This window comes from Schistocerca americana, chromosome X (assembly GCF_021461395.2).
Source record: "Schistocerca americana isolate TAMUIC-IGC-003095 chromosome X, iqSchAmer2.1, whole genome shotgun sequence".
NCBI classification, from domain to species: Eukaryota; Metazoa; Arthropoda; class Insecta; order Orthoptera; family Acrididae; genus Schistocerca; species Schistocerca americana.
In genome coordinates, this window is record NC_060130.1 from 762222596 (window position 1) to 762244559 (window position 21964).

General features: G+C 37.5%; 1 protein-coding gene across 1 annotated transcript in view; it reads left to right on the forward strand.

Moving 5' to 3' along the window:
* Nucleotides 1–20177, forward strand: part of LOC124556624 (aminoacyl tRNA synthase complex-interacting multifunctional protein 1) — a 36127-nt gene extending 15950 nt beyond the window's left edge. Inside the window, exons 2-4 of the mRNA XM_047130594.1 lie at nucleotides 10590–10721; nucleotides 11468–11848; nucleotides 19729–20177. Coding sequence (XP_046986550.1) covers nucleotides 10590–10721; nucleotides 11468–11848; nucleotides 19729–20100 — 885 coding nt within the window. The 3' untranslated portion in view covers nucleotides 20101–20177. The remainder of the gene's footprint in view (nucleotides 1–10589; nucleotides 10722–11467; nucleotides 11849–19728) is intronic.
* The last annotated feature ends 1787 nt before the right edge of the window (nucleotides 20178–21964 follow it).

Consider the following 21964-nt stretch of genomic DNA (forward strand, 5'->3'; position numbering starts at 1 on the left):
AAAAATATAGACAAAGACTAACAAAAATACTTTAAACAGAATTCACAGCAAGAAACAAGACAAAAGCTATAAATACTTATGCTATACCAATATTGACCTATTCATTTGGAGTAGTGACTTGGAGTAACACAGAACTAGAAGCACTCAATACACTTACACGATCACAATGCCACAAATATAGAATACATCACATACATTCAGCAACAGAAACATTCACATTAAGCAGAAAGGAAGGAGGAAGGGGATTTATCAACATAAAAAACCTACATTATGGACAGGTAGACAATTTAAGAAAATTCTTTATGGAACGAGCAGAAACTAGCAAAATACACAAAGCAATCTCTCACATAAATACATCGGCTACACAATTGCAATTTCATAACCGCTTCTACAACCCTTTAGATCACATAACATCAACTGATACAAAGAAAGTGAATGGGAAAAAGAAAACACTACATGGCAAGCACCCGTATCATCTAACACAGCCACACATCGATCAAGGCGCATCCAACACATGGCTAAGAAAAGACAATATATACAGTGAGACGGAAGGATTCATGATTGCAATACAGGATCAAACAATAAACACCAGATATTACAGCAAGCATATTATTAAAGATCCCAATACCACAACAGATAAATGCAGACTTTGCAAACAACAAATAGAAACAGTAGATCACATCACAAGTGGATGTACAATACTAGCAAATACAGAATACCCCAGAAGACATGACAATGTAGCAAAAATAATACAACAACTTGCCATAAAACATAAACTAATAGAACAACACATTCTCACATACAAGTATGCACCACAAAATGTATTGGAGAATGATGAATACAAATTATACTGGAACAGAACCATTATAACAGATAAAACAACACCACATAGCAAACCTGACATCATACTCACCAATAAAAAGAAGAAATTAACACAACTCATCGAAATATCCATACCCAATACAACAAATTTACAGAAGAAAACAGGAGAAAAAATTGAAAAATGCATCCAACTGGCTGAGGAAGTCAAGGACATGTGGCATCAGGATAAAGTTGACATCATACCAATTATACTATCAACTACAGGAGTCATACCACACAATATCCACCAGTACATCAATGCAATACAGCTACATCCAAACATGTATATACAACTACAGAAATCCGTAATTATTGATACATGTTCAATTACCCGAAAGTTCCTAAATGCAATATAACACATACCGTACAGTTAAAAGGAAGTGACGCTTGATCAAGGTCCGCGTCACTCCATTTTCAACCGGACTTAACGTCTGAGAAAGTGAAGATTAATAATAATAATAAGAAGAAGAAGAAGAAGAAGAATTCAAAGTGGCAGTATCACTGTGACAAACACAAATTATTAACACCACATTATAGCCACCTGTGAATTGTAGGCCTATATATTAAATCTGAATTTGTTGAAATATTAGATAAAGTATTATCAAGGTAATTTGCACCCAGATTACTTCATTATACTCAAAGTACCACAACGGACTGTACCCTACATCTACATCTACGTGATTACTCTGCAATTCATATTTAAGTGCTTGGCAGAGGGTTCATCGAACCACAATCATACTATCTCTCTACCATTCCACTCCCGAACAGCTCTGGGGAAAAACGAACACCTAAACCTTTCTGTTCGAGCTCTGATTTCTCTTATTTTATTTTGATGATCATTCCTACCTATGTAGGTTGGGCTCAACAAAATATTTTCGCATTCGGAGGAGAAAGTTGGTGACTGAAATTTCGTAAATAGATCTCGCTGCGACGAAAAACGTCTTTGCTTTAATGACTTCCATCCCAACTCGCGTATCATAAACACCCAGGTACTTAGTTGAGTTGACTGCCTTGAGAATTTTACTATTTATTGAGTAATCGAATTCCAACGGATTGCTTTTGGAACTCATGTGGATCACCTCACACTTTTCGTTATTTAGCGTCATCTGCCACCTGCCACACCATGCAGCAATCTTTCCTAAATCACTTTGCAACTGATACTGGTCTTCGGATTACCTTACTAGATCGTAAATTACAGCATCATCTGCGAACAACCTAAGAGAACTGCTCAGATTGTCACCCAGGTCATTTATATAGATCAGGAACAGCAGAGGTCCCAGGACGCTTCCCGGGGGAACACCCGATATCACTTCAGTTTTACTCGATGATTTGCCGCCTATTACTACGAGCTGCGACCTTCCTGACAGGAAATCACGAATCCAGTCGCACAACTGAGACGATACCCCATGGGCCCGCAGCTTGATTAGAAGTCGCTTGTGAGGAACGGTGTCAAAAGCTTTCCAGAAATCTAGAAATACGGAATCAACTTGAGATCCCCTGTCGATAGCGGCCATTACTTTGTGCGAATAAAGAGCTAGCTGCATTGCACAAGAACAATGTTGTGTGAAACCATGCTGATTACGTATCAATAGATTGTACCCTTCGAGGTGATTCATAATGTTTGAATACAGTATATGCTCCAAAACCCTACTGCAAACTGACGTCAATGATATAGGTCTGTAGTTCGATGGATTACTCCTACTACCCTTCTTAAACACTGATGCGACCTGCGAAATTTTCCAATCTGTAGGTACGGATCTATTGGTGAGCGAGTGGTTGTATATGATTGCTAAGTAGGGAGCTATTGTATCAGCGTAATCTGAAAGGAACCTAATCGGTATACAATCTGGACCGGAAAACTTGCCTTTAATTTTGCCTGAAATATTGTGTTACTACTTTTTTTTAAAAATTCAGGCGTGCACCCCTTTTGGAGTAATGGCAGTATGCTATGGATTCATGTATTAGTTTCCTTGTTTCCTGTTCATCCTATGAATAATTCAGCCTCTGTTTGGTAATGGTTTTAGTAGTGTTGTTGTTGTTGTTGGTGGTGGTGGTGGTGGTGGTGGTGGTTTTTTTCCCCTTCAGGTTTATTTCTCTCAACTTCTCATGACTTAAGTAGACTCCTAACACCATATCACACACTTTGGATATTGCTACATTTGAATTCTCGTCATGCCTTCATGTACACTCTTGTGATTGTTTTACGCTTTGTCTCTTTTAACGTCACTTTTTCTCATCCTCACAATATGTATTCTTAGGTGGAAAATCTAGTAATCTTCTTACGTTAGACTTTTTGCCCAACATAATCTCATCCAGAGTGGAACATGTGCTTCCATATTTCAGTGAAATCATTATTTCCTCTAATTTGTCCACATAATTTCTTAGAGATGTATGATTTTTATTACAATAAATATAACACAATTGGCCTATATCTCTCTTAGACCTTTTATCTGAGTTATAGGCTGGGTGGCAAGCAGACAGATGTATTTGTGTGTGTTCTCAGTTTGTCTTACCATATTCTTGAACAAAACTGTGGTACATTATCTGACAGTAGTGTGTTTGGTTTCCCTCTTCTAATTTAATAACCACATGTGACTTCCCTAAATACAGCCTCAGCAAAAGCCTTTCTTTATGGATATAATTTCGCAAATTTAGAAAAAGCTTCATGTGATACCAATGTCATTGTGCTCTCAAATGAGGCAGTGTGTTCTAAGATCAGTGATGTCATACCAATCCCCAAGGTACAACACACACTATTTCAAAATGGCGACCAGTAACCTTGAATAATTCTGTGGTGTAAAAATATAATCATCAGATGCAGAATAAGATAAATTCTTATCAATAAATATTGTAGCTAACAGAACAGAACAGAACAGAACAACTGCACAATCATATTATTACTAAAATATATGATGACAACAGGTAAGATAAAACAATACTAGTTTCAAAAAAAGATAGAAAATGCACATTAAGAGGAAACAAACTGTAACTGCTATCAAAAACGCCAGTTGAACTGTTTAACTCCACTTGAAAGACTGATACAAATACAGAAATCCTAAAACACATACCTCTTCAGATAGCAAGACTGATATACATAGCGAAAGATCATGAAAACTACCAAAAGGCAATATAAGCATCAGTTGACCAATATAGCAAACTTAAAACACTGATACCAATGCTGGGAGACCAAAACTTACATGACAAAAGCAACTTTGATAAAACCAAGAATCAAACTTACCAGACACCACATTCCACATGAATGGGATGTCCAGAATCATACATGTAGACAACACAAAAATAAAGAACAAATAGTGAACAATAACAAAAAATACAGTCTAAGATCCAACTTAAAAATGCAGTGACAGTAAGACCACATACACAAATTAGCAAAAACACAATATCATACATAACAACCTCATCTGAAACATCCCTCTACCCACCCAAAAAGAAACAAAAAATCACTATCATGGAACCCAAAAGCCCCAGCCCACAAAATTATTAACTTCATAAAAATCTACCCTCACAGAATACTGGTCTGCCAGCAGTACTCATCAAGATGAGCCTTTAAAACCAAACAGTGTGTTTTACCCCTCTCAGTAACTCACTCCCCCCCCCCCCCCCCCCCTCAATATCCCTCTGTAGTCTGAGTACAGGCACCAGTCTCATAGGCTTTAAATTCAAAAATTGGAGTTGGGCAAAAACAAGTGTGCTACAGCTGTTCAATGGACGTTTAGAACCAAGTATGGCAAGAAGCCACCAACAAGGAAGGCCATTTACCATTGGCACAACAACTTCGTTGCTATGGGTTGCTTGTGCCCGACAAAGAGAAGCGGACGTTCCAGTGTGAGTGAAGTGAATGTGGAGCATGTACGAGAGACATTCATAAGGAGTCCAAAGAAATTGGTGCGTCGTGCATCCCGTGAACTCTAAAATGGCTCCAATGAAAGTGTGGAAAGTCATGCGACAGATGCTGTCTATGAAACCATTCAAATTGGAACTAGTGCAGAAGCTCAATGATGACAACAAAGACCAGTTTTTTTCTTTTTTTCTTTTTTTTTTCGCAGTTGCAACAATTGAATGAGGAAGGGATGGAATAGGATGTTTGTGTTAAAAAACTTCCAGAGTTTCTCTTCAATCTGCAATATTTATGACATCTGGACAATGTTTAGTTCTTGTGCAATAAGTAATTGAAAGTGTTCCTGGACTTTATGTACACCTTGTACTGCAGAAATAAAAGAAGAGATACGTATGTTGCGCAACATAACATTCAAACAATGAAAAACTCCAGGGTTGAATAATGATAATATTATGGAAAGGCTAGGTTGCTACTCAGTATATCAAGAAGGTGTTCAGTTGCGAACAGGCACGGCTGTTATACATTTGAGCTTTCGGCCACTTTAGAAGAAGGCCTTCTGGTGGAAAGGTCACATGTATCAGTGGCTTTTTGTTTTGCCTGTCTGCAACTTGCCTTGTTCTCTATATGATGAGTAGGAATCTATCCTTTTCATAATACTGACAACATAACATTTGATTGCTTAAAGAAATTATCACACCGGTAGACATTTCATTTTCAAAAATAAAATTTGGTTACCTGCAATTCAAAATAAATATAAGTTATACATATAATTCACAGTTCACATAAATTGGAATCACAGGTTTCTCCAGTTACTGAGACAACACTGAATAATATTTGAGCTGCAAACGCTTAAAAGTTTATCAAAACAAATGACGTCATGGCTCAAAGCCCGAGGAGTGGTATCGAACTCTCAAGTTTATCAGTCGTCATTAGTCCAAAATCTGATTTGATGCAGCTCTCGGCACAAATATGTCCTGCACAAGCCTTTTCATCTTTGCCTAAATGTTGCAGCCTACATCTACTTAAATTTGCTTAGTTTAGTGCAGCATTGGTTTCCTTCTACAGCTGTTACCCCTCACACTAGTAAGAGTTACATAATGCCCTCCTCCCCTCGACTCCCTTCTTTTTCATATTTTATGTACATAATATGCTTTGAAACAATAGTCAAAGATTTTTGTGTTGTTTCTCACAGCTTTCCTGAATTTGCTGTTCAGTGTTAATTTTCATAATCAAAAAGGTGTACCATGACCAAATTGTCACCTTTTGACCTAATCAAGATTTGACTACATTACAGATCAGTCTGTCAGCAGAACAATGATTTCAGGTGGTATGAGGGGTTATTTCCTTCCATAACCACATTCACTGGTATAGATGGGTTAATTCATAATATGATAACATACCGATAGACCGGTGGTCTCTTTAACGTGATGAAGATATGAGCCTTAACAACTTATAAATAGTTGATGTCTCTAACAGTGTGAAAACATAAGCTAAACAAAATGTGACTAACAGGATCTCCTTGAGATTTTTTATTTTTGGGTCTGTAGCATTCTTGTTATTAAGGACTTCAAACATGTTAAATACTTGAAAATATCAATTCTAAAGACTGTAATTAATCTTAAAGCTGGTGTACTTTATGTTTAATATACAGCATGTTTTGATGAAGGATCAGTTTTCAAGCCACATCAAATTCTTGAGCTTTTGATGGCTATTCCACCATCGTCATAAGGAGTAAAACCACAGACTGCCGCGACTTTTGAAGTTTTCTTCTTGTAGAGCCATGATTGTGGCGTCTAGCACCAATTGGAGAGAAATGAAATGACACATGCGCAGAAGGTGAGTTGGGCAGCTCATAATAGCTCTGGCTTGCTGCAGGACTGAGTAACGTCAGGTGAGATGAAGGGCTGGCACCATGTTTGAAAGTGCCACTCGTGCCTCCCTAAAGTGTCTAGCATCTGTTGTTACTTCCTTCCACCATCCAAAGCCTACCCCCTTGCATACTAAGTGTGTATCCCCAGTGTCTGTTAAAATTGTTGCTGCTCATTCTAATCTCAGCTGCATTTTTGTCGTTAGAACGTGACTGAACTACTCGATTATTCCAGGTGGAAACTGTTGGGCCAAAAACTCGAGCATTTCTTGTACTGGAAACCTCATAAAAAGTTGACACAACATCCAGACTAACCATTAAGTCGTTTCACCCTGTTTTCATTTTCATGAGTGTTTCAAAATATGTCTGCTTTGGATGTTGAAAGGAAGCAACAATGGATGTTTGTAGAGAGATGGGAGTGGCAGTTTCAGATGTGGCACTGGCTCCTCACACCATCTGATGATGTCACTTGGTCTCCCTGCGGGCCAGAGCTGCTACGAGCGGCCCGAGTCACCTTCCACACACATCATTTTGGCCCTCTCTGATTGGTACTAGATGCTGCAATCGTGGCTTATAAAAGCAGGAAACCGTGCCAGCCCCGGATATCAGTGGTTTTACTCCTGACAAAGATGGCATAGATAGCTATTGAAAGCTTGAGAGCTGTATTTGAACTGACACAGCTTGAAAACTGAGAAGATTTTATTCAGACGTGAGACAGCTAAAGACTTGGTGGACTTGCATCTTTCCTCTGTGGTGAGGACATAACGCACAGTGTGAGTTGACCGAAAAAACTGCGTGAAATGAAATCACATCTGCTGAGTTCTTCAGCATTTTTGCAGTGGTGGAGGTAATTCCTTGCTTTGCTGTAGTTAAGCACCACATTTGAACTGCTGCAGCAGACAGCAATTTGAAGAGGACAAGTCACTACATACTGAGACAGTGATAAGACAGAATAGCCACAATTGTGGTCTCTGCCACCAATCAGAGAGGGCTGAAATGTCAAGTGTGAAGGTGAGTTGGACTGATCTCTGGTCTCTATTAAAATTGTTGCTGTTCATTTTGATCTCGGCTGCCTCTTTTATAACAGAATCCCAGTATGTTGACACGAGTCAAGACTCTCATGTTTTTAAACTGTATTTTGTTTTTTCCGTTTCCTAGGCAATGCTGAACTATGGATGACTTGTCAAGCTCCCAATGTTTCTTGTGCTCGGTACAACACTCTGCAACTGTGCGAATTATCTGATCTATATACATACTGCCCCACTCGCAAGGGACACAATACACACCACGCACACGGAGAGCTATGTCGTCTTTTAAGAGGGAGCAGTGTATCTCTTATCTTGGGTGTAGACCAGAACACTGGTCTTGTTCCATATGCCTGCGGCACACGTCTTAATTTGCCGTACAATGTAGCAGGAACACATCCAGCTCATCTTCTGCCAATTCACAAGGTGTTGTCCATCAGTGGCACCTAAATGCATTTGCAATATCTCTCTTGCTACAACCATTCTCCCTGAACACATCTCAAGTGCTGCAATTCATACTGTAGGTGGTCGTTATGAGAAATAAATTTTGCTCTGTGTATTAACGTTTTCAGGACCACTTTCTTGAGTACAGGGAGGTAAAAACTGTTGGTGTTCAAGCATCCATCACTGTGCGTTGTCTTCCAGTACACTAAACGACTCGGCTAAAACATCCGAGAAGAGTAACTTGCAATCCTCCTCCATCTGAATGATAAATTTAACTTTGAGATGGACACTGTTCATGCAACTGACAACTGTTGCAGTGTATTTTCACCATGAGGCCATATCAGGAAGATGTCATTGACATACCTCAGGAAACAAGATGGACACAACACTGTAGAGTTCAGAGCCTTCTCTTCAAAGTGATCCTTGAAGAAATTCATTACTGCTGGAGACAGTGGTGATCCCATTGCTGCACCATCTATCATTTAATAATATTCACTGTGGTATAAGAAGTACATTGTCATTAGAACATTATCGAACAACTTTACAATTCCATGTGGAAACTGTTGGACCAAACGACTCAGCATGTCTTGTACTGGCACCCTTGTAAAAACCATAATGTTGTTTCGGCCCATTTTCATTTTCTTTAGTGTTTCAACAAATCTCTGCAAGTTTACAACATGCTGTTCACAATGTCGCAGTCTTGGTGCTACATTCCTGCAAGGTGTTCTGCTAGTTTGTAGGTAGGCAAGCTGATTCCACTAACAATGGTCCTAAGAGGGGCATTGTCCTTATGTATCTTCGGCAATTCATAAAGCCTGGAGGTGTGGCAGCACAAAGTATTAACTTTTTCACCATTTCGTCTGGTAAACTGGAAATCTTTAATAACTTCCCTCTTTTCCTGATGATGGCTTGTGCCAGATGGTGACTAAGCTTCCAGTTTCCCACTTGGCCATCCAGATTTAGGTTTTCAGTGGTTTCCCTAAGTCACTTGCAGCAAATGCCAGGATGGTTCCTTTGATATTAAATAAGGATTTCCTTTCATATCATTTCCAAATGTGAGCTTGTGTTTCATCTGGAATGACAATGTTGTCGATGGTACATTAAATTCTGGACTTTCTTCGTTCCAACAAGTTGAGAAAGAGGCTAGAAAATTTTCTCAAAGGATAATTTATTAATATATCACTAATGTATAGTAGACACTTAACATTAAAAGTCAGCAGTAGCAGGAAAAGTCCAACTGAATGTGGAAATCTTATTGGATGCTTAAAAAACTAGCAACAACTTTGATGCCATCTATAATGCTTTTATCTGCATACAAAACTTCACATCTGAACATGGTAATTAATTTAATATGCTATTTTCATGTGTGTTATGAAAGTTAAGTTACAAGTCTAACCAAGGGCCAGTGTACGACAAGATGAAATATGTGATACCTTCCAAAACAGCCATCAAATTGTTTCATAGAACTTACTCTTTGCAGCCTAGGACTGGGCCAAGATGATTGTTTCTCCTATTTGACACTTCTTTGTGTAGCCTTGCTAACCAGACCACAGAATTTGCTACTCTACAGTTGTGTTTTTTGCTGTCTTGCACCACATACAGTTTGAGAAGATCCCAACACCAGGAGAAGATATTGTTTTATCAGTATTTAAGCTTCACACTTTTTTATTCTTTCCTTTGCAGAAAACTGTGTTTCTTCTTTTAATTGATGCATTTATTTTGATGGATGAAGTATAGATCAATGTTCCTACAGCACAGCATGGCCGTTGTCTTCAGATCTCTTATCATGTAAGCTGAACAAACCTTGGTGAACAGTTGCAGACAAATGCCATAAACTACTATTGTGATTAAGTTGTGCAACTGGGTAATGGTCTGGATGTTGTGCAGATATACTCCAGTAATGATTAATTTGTGCTGGATGTTGGAACTACATTTTGACAGAGACTGTGTGATAAAGCAACAGAGAAATGATTGGGGCCCTATTTCCACAATTGTCACATCCGCCATGACCACAGAACTTTGCTGAAATCTCCACTGTGCCCAGGGAACAGCATATCATCTTGTGAACACACTGACTACAAGACAGACCCAAGTTATGCAATTGTTGACAAAGCCACAGTGTGTCCTGTTGGACTCAGTAATGCTTAATCTACAGTTGAGACAGTTGTGTCTAGAAACCCGTAAAAACTGTGTAATAAATAACAAGTCTGTAACACATATTCTAGGAGGGGGCAGATGCCCCCTCTTACCCCTCCCTCTTGGAGACAACCATGTTGACCACCTGGCACTGTCATCATTCATGAGGATTCAAGAAGCCCATTAACTTTTATAGTGATTAAGACCTGTTACATCTGTACCACATCATGATGAAAGTTGTCTCAAGATTGATACCATTTCTCCATTACTTGTTTCTGACATCTTTAAGTAGTTTACCAAATTTGTCATTTAATCTAAACAAGGCTCAATGTCATATGTGCTTTGATTTTACTAAGCCCTTACACCTCTTTTGTTTTTATTCATTTGCCTTTTTTTCCAGATCCAACAACTTACAATTTCAAAAACATTGTGTGCTCTTAAAGCGGAAAATGAGTCCTTAAAGCAGGAAGTGGCGTCACTTATTAGTCAACTTGAGTCAATAGAGAAGATAAACAGAGGTGAAGGACAGCAGGTATGAATATTATACACTTCAAGGCAGTAATTATTTTGTCAGTTGCGAACTTCTGCAGTTCTAAGATAACTGTCATCTTTGCAGTGTTAGTCATGTACAAACATTTCTCAATGTTTAGTCATGTTACAGTTTTTTATCTTCTATATTGCTCAGACTCTCCTCAACTCTCTTTTTGGAAAAAGATTTGTCAACTTCTTGTAACCATTTTATAACATTTATCACTCCATTTGGAATTTCTTGATGAAAATTGTTCCTGTAGTAAGTAACAAAACCCTAAATTTTATTACCATTTTAACTTTGTTTTAGCAATGTTTACTTTGTTTTAGCAATATTATGCTAACAGAAGCTGTTTTTCCCATTAAAATATTTTGAGCATTGGAGAAACTTCAACCATTATTCCAACTTTGCAAAAAGAATGTTTCAGATACCTTCTGTTATCATCCTCTACAACTACAGATACAAATTTCTTAAACCTTACGAAAATGTCACGTACCATAGTTCCACTGTCTCCCTGCTTATGTTAAGAACACATTTTTATCTTTCACCTTCTCAATTATAAGTGAGAATGCTACATTATTTTCATAACTCTTTATTGTTATCTGGCCAAAATATATTATATTAATTTCTCACTAGTACATTTACACAAAAAATTGGAATTTCTCAAAATTCTGTAATCACTGTATGATGATACTTTGTATTCAGTGCTGAGAGATCAGATGTTAACTGTCTGTCACTTTTATGTGTAGGTACATGCAGTACACAATATTTCACAAGTAAATGTTAAGGCACCTGAAAGTGCTCTCACAGCCACTGCAAGTCAACTAGTGTCTTCTGCTGCTGGTACAGAGAGCAGTAGTGCTCCTGCAAATTGTAAGAAAGAAAAAAATAAAAAGAACAAGAATGTAGAAAATATGACAAGAAACAAAGAAACACATGAGAAAAAAGATGGTGGTGGAAAAACTGCAGCAGATAAAACTAAGAAGGCTGATGTATCACAAGAACAATTGGTAGATGTAGGAAGATTAGACCTCAGAGTTGGAAAAATTGTTAATGTTAAGAAACATCCAGATGCTGATTCTTTGTATGTTGAAGATATCAATCTTGGAGAAGACAAGCCACGTACAATTGTGAGTATCTCACCAAGTTTCTTTCTTAGTTTCTTTTGGAACAAATAAAATAAAAAGTGCTCCATGTAGTCTCCCTGATTTTGATAGTGTTGATTATGTACGGGGCATTATGTCACTCGCTGAGCCAAGCACTTGGGAGGCATGATTTTGTTTGGAAGATAGTTGTAAACCTGTAAAGGGTACAAATTTTTGGATGTAAGAGGAACTGTATTTGGTAAAATTGAAAGTGCATACACAACATATAGTTCTCCTTTCCATTTGAAATGAATGAAGGTTTCTTTTAATAGCACACTGTCAACACTTGCATGCCATTTTTCCTCAAGGGGAAAGATAACCTGGATGAAGCTGGTTTTGAATTCATTTCATTATACCAAATTGCAAGTGATAGCAAGTGTGCTGCTGACAAAAGGCAGTTATCAGTCAGCCATGTGTATTTCCATAAAATTATTGCATTTTATTTAATTCATCACTTTTCCAAATTTTACTATGTATTTATGATATTTCTCATATTCATGCTCATCATAATGATGTTTGTGCACCTTATGAGAAAAGACTTAGTAGCAACCATAATCAATAAGCTACACATCTCCCTGAATCTTGAAAGATGGTGAGTACCTGGAAGTGTCCGTGTCTAGGCTTTATATGTGTTTCACAAAACTGGGTTTCCTGAAATTCTGGCTGGTCAGTACCACCAGTCCTCTGTAACTGTACTCTGGGTATTCTTCAGTAAGAAGTATTATGTACAATGCTGAACTTTGTGTTTTGCAGTGAGTGGACTAGAATTTTGGCGGAGCTACCTTACCATGGGGATGTTAAAGAATCCCCTTCTTTTTAAAAATAGAAAAAATAATCTTCAGTTTTAAAGTGTTGTGTGTGCTGATGGACTGGATAGCTGTAGAGGAAAAACAGCCATTACCAGGCAATGTTCAGAACACTCAGATTGTACTAAGATTGTTCAGCTATACAGGATTTTTATTTTGTTGCTGGGAGACAGGAATAATAGTTTGAGTAGATTTTGCCTGTTTATATTGTGATGGAAGTAGAAGAATAAAAGATTACATCAAAGCTGATTACTGTACTGACATTCCTGATACAAAAAACTAAGTTTCTTTAAGATGTTGTGACATAACCAGTATTGATGTGAAAAAGCTGCAGGAAGGGTGGGCAAATATGCATTTCCATGATTTTACAGTACAATAATTGATCCATCAAATTAAGGAGGATAGTGATTTTAGCCTGAACAAATCATCGAATCCGGCACTTTCTTTAATAAACTTGCAAAGACGTCACTACAGTGCAGCTCATAATGATACATCTATATCCCAGCACGGATCAACCATATAAGACACACATTCAGTTTATACGTAGCGTTTGCCGCTGATCAATGTGTCTGGGACTCCTGTATCTCTGGCTGCTTATGCAGTGCTCTGGTCCACATGTTTAAAAGTATGAAGTGAGCACTGTAGTTTCAATCTGTCGTCTCACTCTGAAGATACCAAAAGGTATACAGCTGCAATATTAGAAGAATTAAAGTTTATGCAACTGCACTCCAGAAATTTAATGGATCAGTTGGCAGATATGTTGTCACAGAAGCAAAAAAGAAGTAAATGATGTACTAGAGGAAAAATGACATTCCTTCTTAACATTCATCACGTATGCTTTACTGGTACACACGAAGGAAGATATGTGTTTAAACGTGTGAAGGTAATTCAGACTTTCTTCTCATACCACAGTTTCATTTAATGGCAAACCTTTCCCACAGACCTGAAAAAATTTCCAGCTTGAATTCAGCAACATATTGCTTTAGTGTTGCAGTAATATAGTGCAAAATCATACCATCCAACACAAACAGCACCTCCTATACTTGGAGAAAAACCTTCAGGAAGGAACTTTAAAGCTATAGGACAGTGCATGCTCTCATTGTCCTACTGTGAAAGCAATTTTGCATAGTTAGATACTGATATTCTCTCTCTCTCTCTCTCTCTCTCTCTCTCTCTCTCTCTCTCTCTCTCTCTATCTATCTACCTATCTATCTCTCGACCTCTGCAGGACTCTGGGCATAGACAAACAAAAAATAATGGAAAATGAAGCTATCAGCTTCTAAACCAAAATAGACATCTGGCTACTTCATAGATCAGTTTGTTACCTCAACCAAGATTTCAGTTAACATTTGTTGGCATCGCCAGCTTGCAACCAGTCATCTTTCAACATAACCTAGAGCTCAGGTTATTCTACAGACCTGTCTGTTGCACCTTTGAAATAAAATTGTTAATAATATTTTAATACATACAGTGCAAAAAATGCTGCATATATCAGTAACAGAAAACTTCTGTACATGGCAAAAGCAGATTATGAAGAAAAGGCCACCCACATAATGCAAGTAATTATTATCCTTTTGTCACCACAACTAAGATTCTTATTTGAAATGGAATAATTAACATTATTTCATCATGAAAGTTGGAAGTGTGCTATTTGAATGTACGGGGTGTTCGAAAAGTCTCTCTGCAGTGCCAGATGATTGTTAGCCATTTGAATGTACGGGGTGTTCGAAAAGTCTCTCTGCAGTGCCAGATGATTGTTAGCCATGCGTGCCATAGGATTGTTCACCTGCTTGGGTTACTTCCCTTCAAGTGGATTATCACAACATTCCACTGTTTCGTTTATCACAGCCAGCATCAGTGGTATCGTTGGTGTGTGTCGTTACGTGTTGATGTGAACGTTTAAGTTTAGTTGCTTTGTTCGTTTGTTTCATTTTTGTCACTGTTAAAATGCTAACCATTTAAGAATGTGTGTTTTTAGTCAAACAAGTGTTCAAAGCTGGTGGTAAATACACAGTTTCAGTTCGTCAAACATTTAATTCAGTTTTCCCGAGACAACGCTCCCACATCGCGATACTGTACAAGATTTGATTAACAAACTTGTGTTTGGAAACATGGTTAGACTAATTGAATTGTGTATTCAACAACAGGGGGCACTTTCAACTTTTAATGTAAAAAATTTGTAAGTAAAAATGAATATTCAATAAATTAATAACTTGTATTTCACTGAGTTTCATTTCAGTACATTCACTGCGGAATATGGCACGTGCGGCTAACAATCGTACGACATTGCAGAGAGACTTTATGAACACCCCGTATAAACTGTATTTAATAACAACAGAAATGTCAGTATGCAAAACAGCAATATCTCAAGGAGAAGCTGTCCACAAAATACTATTATTTCATGGGTTAGCAGAATGAATGAATATATATATATATATATATATATATATATATATATATATATATATAAAAAAACAGCAGTTAATTAGCTACCACATACTATCCTCCAACATGATATGGAGATGTGTTGCCAACATCTGCTTTATACTGCAAACAAGTGCAAAGAGTGAATGGCACTCTGTAAAGTTCAGCTGGAATGTATAGCACAAGCAGACTCATGGCCCATGCTTACAGATTTACTCTCACCAGTACCTCTTCTCCAACCTTCCAAACTTCACAGAAGTTCTCCCACATACTTTGAAGTTCTAGCACTCCTGGAAGAAAGTATATTGTAGAGAAAAGACTTATCCCTTAGGCTAGAGGATTTGTTTCTAGAACAAATTTTCACTCTGCAGCTGAATTTGTGCAGATTTAAGACTTCCTGGCAGATTAAAACTGTGTACTGAAGTGGGACTCAAACCTGGGATCTTTGCCTTTCACAGGTAAGTGCTCTGACTAGAGAATAGGTGCTGTGGAAGTGAAGCTGTGATGGTGGGTCCTGAGTCACACTTGAATAGCTCATTTGGTAGAAACTGGCAAAATTCATTCTGGAATAAAATACTTATTTGCCTGCAACATTTGTGATACCATCAACAAGAGACATATGATACGGAAGACTTTTTAACTACTCATGAAGTAATATTCAGTTGTAAGATTGAGAGATAATATTTTTGCAGAAAATAGAAATATTTTATCACCAATGTAATTTCCCTGAGAAAACTGAAAGTAGATGTACAAGGTATATAATTTTATCATCCAGACTATGTTAAATTTCTTTTAAAAGTAATGCAAAACGCTTAACACACACAATGCCATAATATACTCAATATAAACTTGCATTTTGAGGAACTCGTACTATTTCTGAGTATCTTTAAACAAACTGGCAATACCATAATAATTATTTAGTTAATTCTGTGAACAGAAACTTTAAGAAAGTGTGGTCTGTGCCAACCAGACCTGTCCCACAATAATTACAGTTTCTTAAGTGTGAAAACACTGAGCAGACAGAAAGAACATTGAAATAATTTGTAATCAGTAATGGAATCTTGAGTAAAAATATTAAAAATAAAATTAACATCATAAGTCTTGGCATATTGCTGCCACAGAGGATAATATTTCAGCTGCAAAAATGGATCATTTTGATTGAGTGTAAAGAACAATAATTATGTAAAACAACATGACTGCAAGGACACTCAAAACTTGGGTAACTAAATCACCATTTTTAAAATACCAGTCCTGTTTATCTGTGTCTAATTTTCCTCCACTTTTGAAAAGACCTGTTATTTGCAATTATGTAGTTATTGTGAACTCACTAATCTACTTTTTTTTTTTTTTTTTGGGGGGGGGGGGGGGATTTTAATCTAGTTATGTGTAGATATCAATCACAGAACACTTAATTTTCTCCTGCTTCAGTTCATTTGTTTCTATATTCTGTTTCTGTCTTGCATTCAGCATTTGCTAAAGCTTTGATATTTTTTGCCTCCAACTCTTGCATTTCAAGTAATTATTCTTCACTTGTAAAATACCTTCTGTGTACCAATAGCCTGCTTCTGATGTATGATACTCCATATATTCGGTGTGTGAAGAATGTCATGATGTAATATTGAATGGTAGAAATTCAGTTTGGGCTATATCTTCTATCCCACCTGTAATGTGTGATGGTACGGATTTAACAATATGAATCATACAATTGATTTTTCATATTTTTAAGCAGATAGCCTAAAGTTTAAATATTGGAGTAACATTTTGTGTGTACATTTGGCAACACTGGACTCGAGTATGGGAATGGTGGAATTCAGTTATATCTAAACATTCTGGTGAAGATTTTCCATATTTTGAAAAAGTGTGTAGCCAGTTTTCTAACCCACAGTTACTCTGTTCTTTTGCTCCATTTCTAATGCCATCGACATTTATGGCACATTAAAATGTAGTAGTCATTCCTTCATCCATATGCTAGACGATACGCAGAAAAAGTGACAGGGAATGTTGCACAGGAAACATTCCTCAAAACAAGTTGGTGAATGTTCCTAATTCTGATTTGGAGTTCACTCATTCTCACACTGACTAAATAATTGACAGTTGAGGGTGAGAGCAAAATACGTATACATGAGCTTTTTCAGAGTAAACAGGCTGAGAATTTTAAGGCTGTTTCCCCAACCTACACACCAGGATATAGAAAGAAAGACAATAGTTTATTCACTTTTTATCGACAGTTTTGTAGCTTACAGCTCCTGCCACTCACACAGTCCATGGAAAGCCCATTGTAATCATTTGTTACTATTCCATGCAAAACAGATCCATTTTTTGCAGCCCGAAGTATCTGATAGATCCTCACAAGAAGATAATTCAAACTACTAGCAGTGTAATGTAATGTTAATAAACTCATATCAGTGATGCATCATTTTCATGACTGGTGCTTTATGTGGTGTGGTTACTGTTTACTTGAAGAGTGCAACTGCGTTGCCAAAGCACTAGTTAGTATCAACAATTAGTATAAGAAATTAAACAGAATACTGGCTGCTGATCAACAAAACATGTTCAAAACGGTCGTTATTAATTAGAAAAAAGAAATCAAAAACTAAGTAAAATCTCTGCTATGCTTTGGTGCTGAATGAGGAAAACTCAGATATGTGGCAAGTTCTGACATTCACACTGCATTCACAGTAAAAAACGAAAACATACCTAACAGCCCAAGAATCCATGAACAGTAACAAGCATGCAAAAATTTAGTAGTAGAATGGGCACAACTGGGTGACTAATACTACCATAGCAGCTCACTATTTTACTCTGTCTCCTCTCACATGATTATTCCACAACTAACAGTCCTTCAAAGCAGAATTTCTGAGTGATTTATGATAATTACACAATTCATCTCAACACAAGAAGTTCCTTAATTCAATTCAAAATTTTCAGTGTAGAGTTTGAGAGACTTCATAATACCATATAAGAACAACATGTTACTCATACAGATGGATTTAAGGATCTAAGCAGCTGCATATAATTTTACAATAATTTTAATTGACCTGATTTCAGTATTCCTCCTCAGAATGAATTTACTGTTTTTGATGCTGACTGTCATGCAAACCAGAATATTCTCAAGCAGGTGAGATAAGGTCAAGGCATGAAATTCCTCTTCTGCTTAGGCTTAGATGTCTCAAGTGTTGGGTAGCTCATTCAGTACATGTACCCAGCAGACAAAATTACTGAAAAAGTCCATCTACAACGGTAAGCATTGTGTTGGGATACATGACGATGTAAGAATACAGGAAATGCAGTACCTGATCGAACCAGTGAAGGGAACTTGGTGTGAACTGACAGCATGCTGTTATTGAGCCAATCAGTCAAGTGACAGTATGAAATGTTGACTTGGTGAGAGTGGTATGTTAAAACCATGGGCTATTTCCATCTAATCCTAAAGAAAAGTTTCAGTTCCTCTTGCACATTGCTGTATTGCCTACACTACATTAATTGGTCTGGGACAGAAACTTAATCCTTCGCCTGCCACGGTTAAAGTTGTTACCAGTTTTGTTATCCAAGCACACTTTGTGACTATATCCAAACCTTCAACCTGCCAATGCCATCTGCCAACTTTCCAAACTCCATAGAGCCTCTCCTGCATTCCTAAACAGCTTTTGTTAACCACTGTATGATTCTAGTAGTTTACGTATCAGGCAACTACAGCTCCTTTCTTTAGATTTATAGAAACGAATCCCTTGTCAATTTTAATCTTCCATAATTGCTGGCTGAACTACTTACTGTGCTGTGTTTCTGTATAATTGTTTGTCAGCTTTGAACTGTGTCCACATGCTCGGACAAGTGCTAGCAGGATTGATTAAATTATTAAGTGGGTGAACAGTTTACTACTTGTGTGTTCTTGCTCTCCACTGTATGATAAAAAAAGGTGGGTCTCCTGTTCTGACTCACATAAAACAATGTGTGTGTGTGGGGGGGGGGGGGGGGGGGTCGTGTGCACTCAAGGGTACATTATATTTTCTGCCGGGGTACAAGAACATGTCTTTAATTAACTGCTGCACACCCTCTGTCTCTGACTCAATCGATTTTCATGAAACTTTGCAATATGTAAGAACACTTGCACACTACTATGCTGGAACAAATACTTCCTTACTAATGTCAGAAATTTAATTTCTGATGTGGTGGGGTAGTAATTCGATTACGTCTATTGTTTGAAGAGCTGAGCCTGTATGACATGCTAAATGTGATTCAACCCTGTGTTAACCATTGGCATTCAGATGTTTTTACTGTTTTGGTAATCATCTCCACAGTTTCTTTATCTTTCTTCTTTGCTGATGAACTGTGTATGTATTAGTTTCATACTCTGTTTTCAATATGCTGGTTATCAAAATATGAAATCCTGAAGATCGATGTTAGTGAGATGAGATGTCAAACGCCTGGTTGATGATAAAACAGTGAAAATCCTGTTGTGTAAAATTATTCATATCTTAAGTAAAGGGAGCAGCTGTTTGATTAATTGTGAAGATATCACCTGAGATTTTGTAGGAATTATACATGGATTGCAATTATATTTAAACTCAACTTTTAAAAATTAATTTTAATTAACGGACTCCACCACTTTGTAAAAGGTATAAAATTTGTTTCCAGGTCAGTGGTTTGGTGAAGCATGTGCCCTTGGAAGAGATGCAGAATCGACTTGTGATTGTTCTTTGCAATCTGAAGCCAGTTAAAATGAGAGGAGTGTTATCCGAAGGAATGGTTATGTGTGCAAGCTCACCAGAAAAAGTAGAGGTTTTAGTGCCTCCTCACACATGCGTACCAGGTGATGAGGTGATTGTTGATGGGTACCCCAGGAATCCAGATGCTGTTCTCAATCCCAAGAAAAAGGTTTTTGAAACAGTTGCCGTAGATTTGAAAACAAATGATGACAGAGTTGCTACGTATAAAGGTGTACCCCTCTCTGTTCCAGGAAAAGGTGTTATCACCTCACCAAGTCTAACAAATGTTTTTATAAAATAATAATAGAAAATTTCAGATTTGTGGTTTTAATGCCAGGAGCGTTCCTACTTTGGTATTAAATACAGTTTAGAAAGGTTGCTGGAGATCTTTTTTTCTCTCCTCTTCCCTTTCATTGTTACAAACTAAATGTGTGAACTTTGGTATTTAAAGTGCTATTAGCAGTTTCTATGCAAAAGGAAAAGTGTCTATCTTTGTTGTGTTTTAAACATAGTGTATTTTTACCTTGGTTATATTGACCTGGCAGTAAAATTTCTAAGTCCATATCTGTGAGCTATACATATATTTATTACTAAGTAGAAACTTACTTATAGCAGCTTGCCAGATATTTTGTTTATCCATTGCATAAATTCTAAGACACCAGAGCAGAGCTCAATGATGCTTTGATGCATGTAGCTCAATCTCATACAAAAACTGTTCCACTCACCTGTGCTGTGGACACTGTCCATTTTTTATCTCCATCAGACTACAATCAGAAGCATGTCTCTCCAGACCAGCATTCCTTTGCCCAGTGTTCACATCTCCCATCTTCCTGAACACTGGTCCAGGCTTGCTGTACATGAAGAAATCTTACTTAGGAGAGTGTGTGTGGTACATGCCAGCTGCCTTGTCAGAATAAGTATACACACTGGTGTCAAAAATTAAAGCAACAAATGGAAGTTTTGCAAGGTTGTGTTTATTTTGCCACAAAACAATATAAACAGCTGATAGTAAAGTAGAAGCAATGTAAAGAATATAGAATGTAATCAACTGCAATGTGCATAATAGTAGACAAAAATGTGTCCTCACCCCCCCCCCCCCCCCCCCCCCCCCAACTTAAACGGATTTGCACTCACATCCTGACAACTAGTCAATGTGTTCAGTGTGAGGTTGATGACTACCTCTGGCACCAATATAGGCCTTACAGTGATGGGACATGCTGTGAATTATGTCACCAATCTCATGCTGAGGCAGTAATGCCTGTTCTTCCTGCAGAGCTGCTTGAAAGTCTTAGAGAGTGGTTGGTGGATGCTGACATGCTGCAACCAGTCTCCCTACTGCATCCCAGACATGCTCTATGGGATTCAAATTGGGAGAGCAAGCACTGTCACTGCTTGGAATATCCTGTGCTAGCTTAAGAATCATTTTAAAAATTGTGGTGTGTCTAGGATAGCTGTTATATAGCATGTAGGACACCTTATCATTGTCATTGAATGAAATTCAAACAAAATACCTGTTTGAAATTTGATAATATGTTCACTGGCTTGGGATGAGAGCACAAATATGAAAACTGCAGCATGTTTACCCAACTTTATAAGTGGCATTTACCACGCACTGTTTGTTACAGAAAAACTGACAGTACTTATATTTATTGAAGTGCAACAAATACTGTTGTGGGAGTAGTCCACATACCAGCTAGGCATCAAACCTCAAAGCTTTGACATTTGGCTGAGCTCCCAAACCATTCTTTTGAGGCATAACTCCCAAAAATAATTTAACTCATTTTCTGAATTGTGCTGAGCCAACTTTTCATTTCTTAATGAATTCCTGATGCAGCTAGCAATGTTCTTATGTAATTTTGAAGAGTGATCAATAGCTTCTGTTTCCAGTTAGTCATCCACAGTGACAGAGCAAAGTGCACATTTGGTATCATACATAGAGCATAGTATCACTGTTGTCCGTATCCACGCAGAATGCCACCTTCCCATGTTTCACCTGTTAGATCTCTCCTCTTGAACTCGTGGGTTTGAATTCATTTATACACACCCATACACCATGAGATCTCAGCCTCCATAATTTAAGTCCACAATGTTTTTATAATTTTGGTATAAAAACTACCAATTTTCACCAAATGAAGACATTTTGGGGAATTATTCCTTTGATTGCA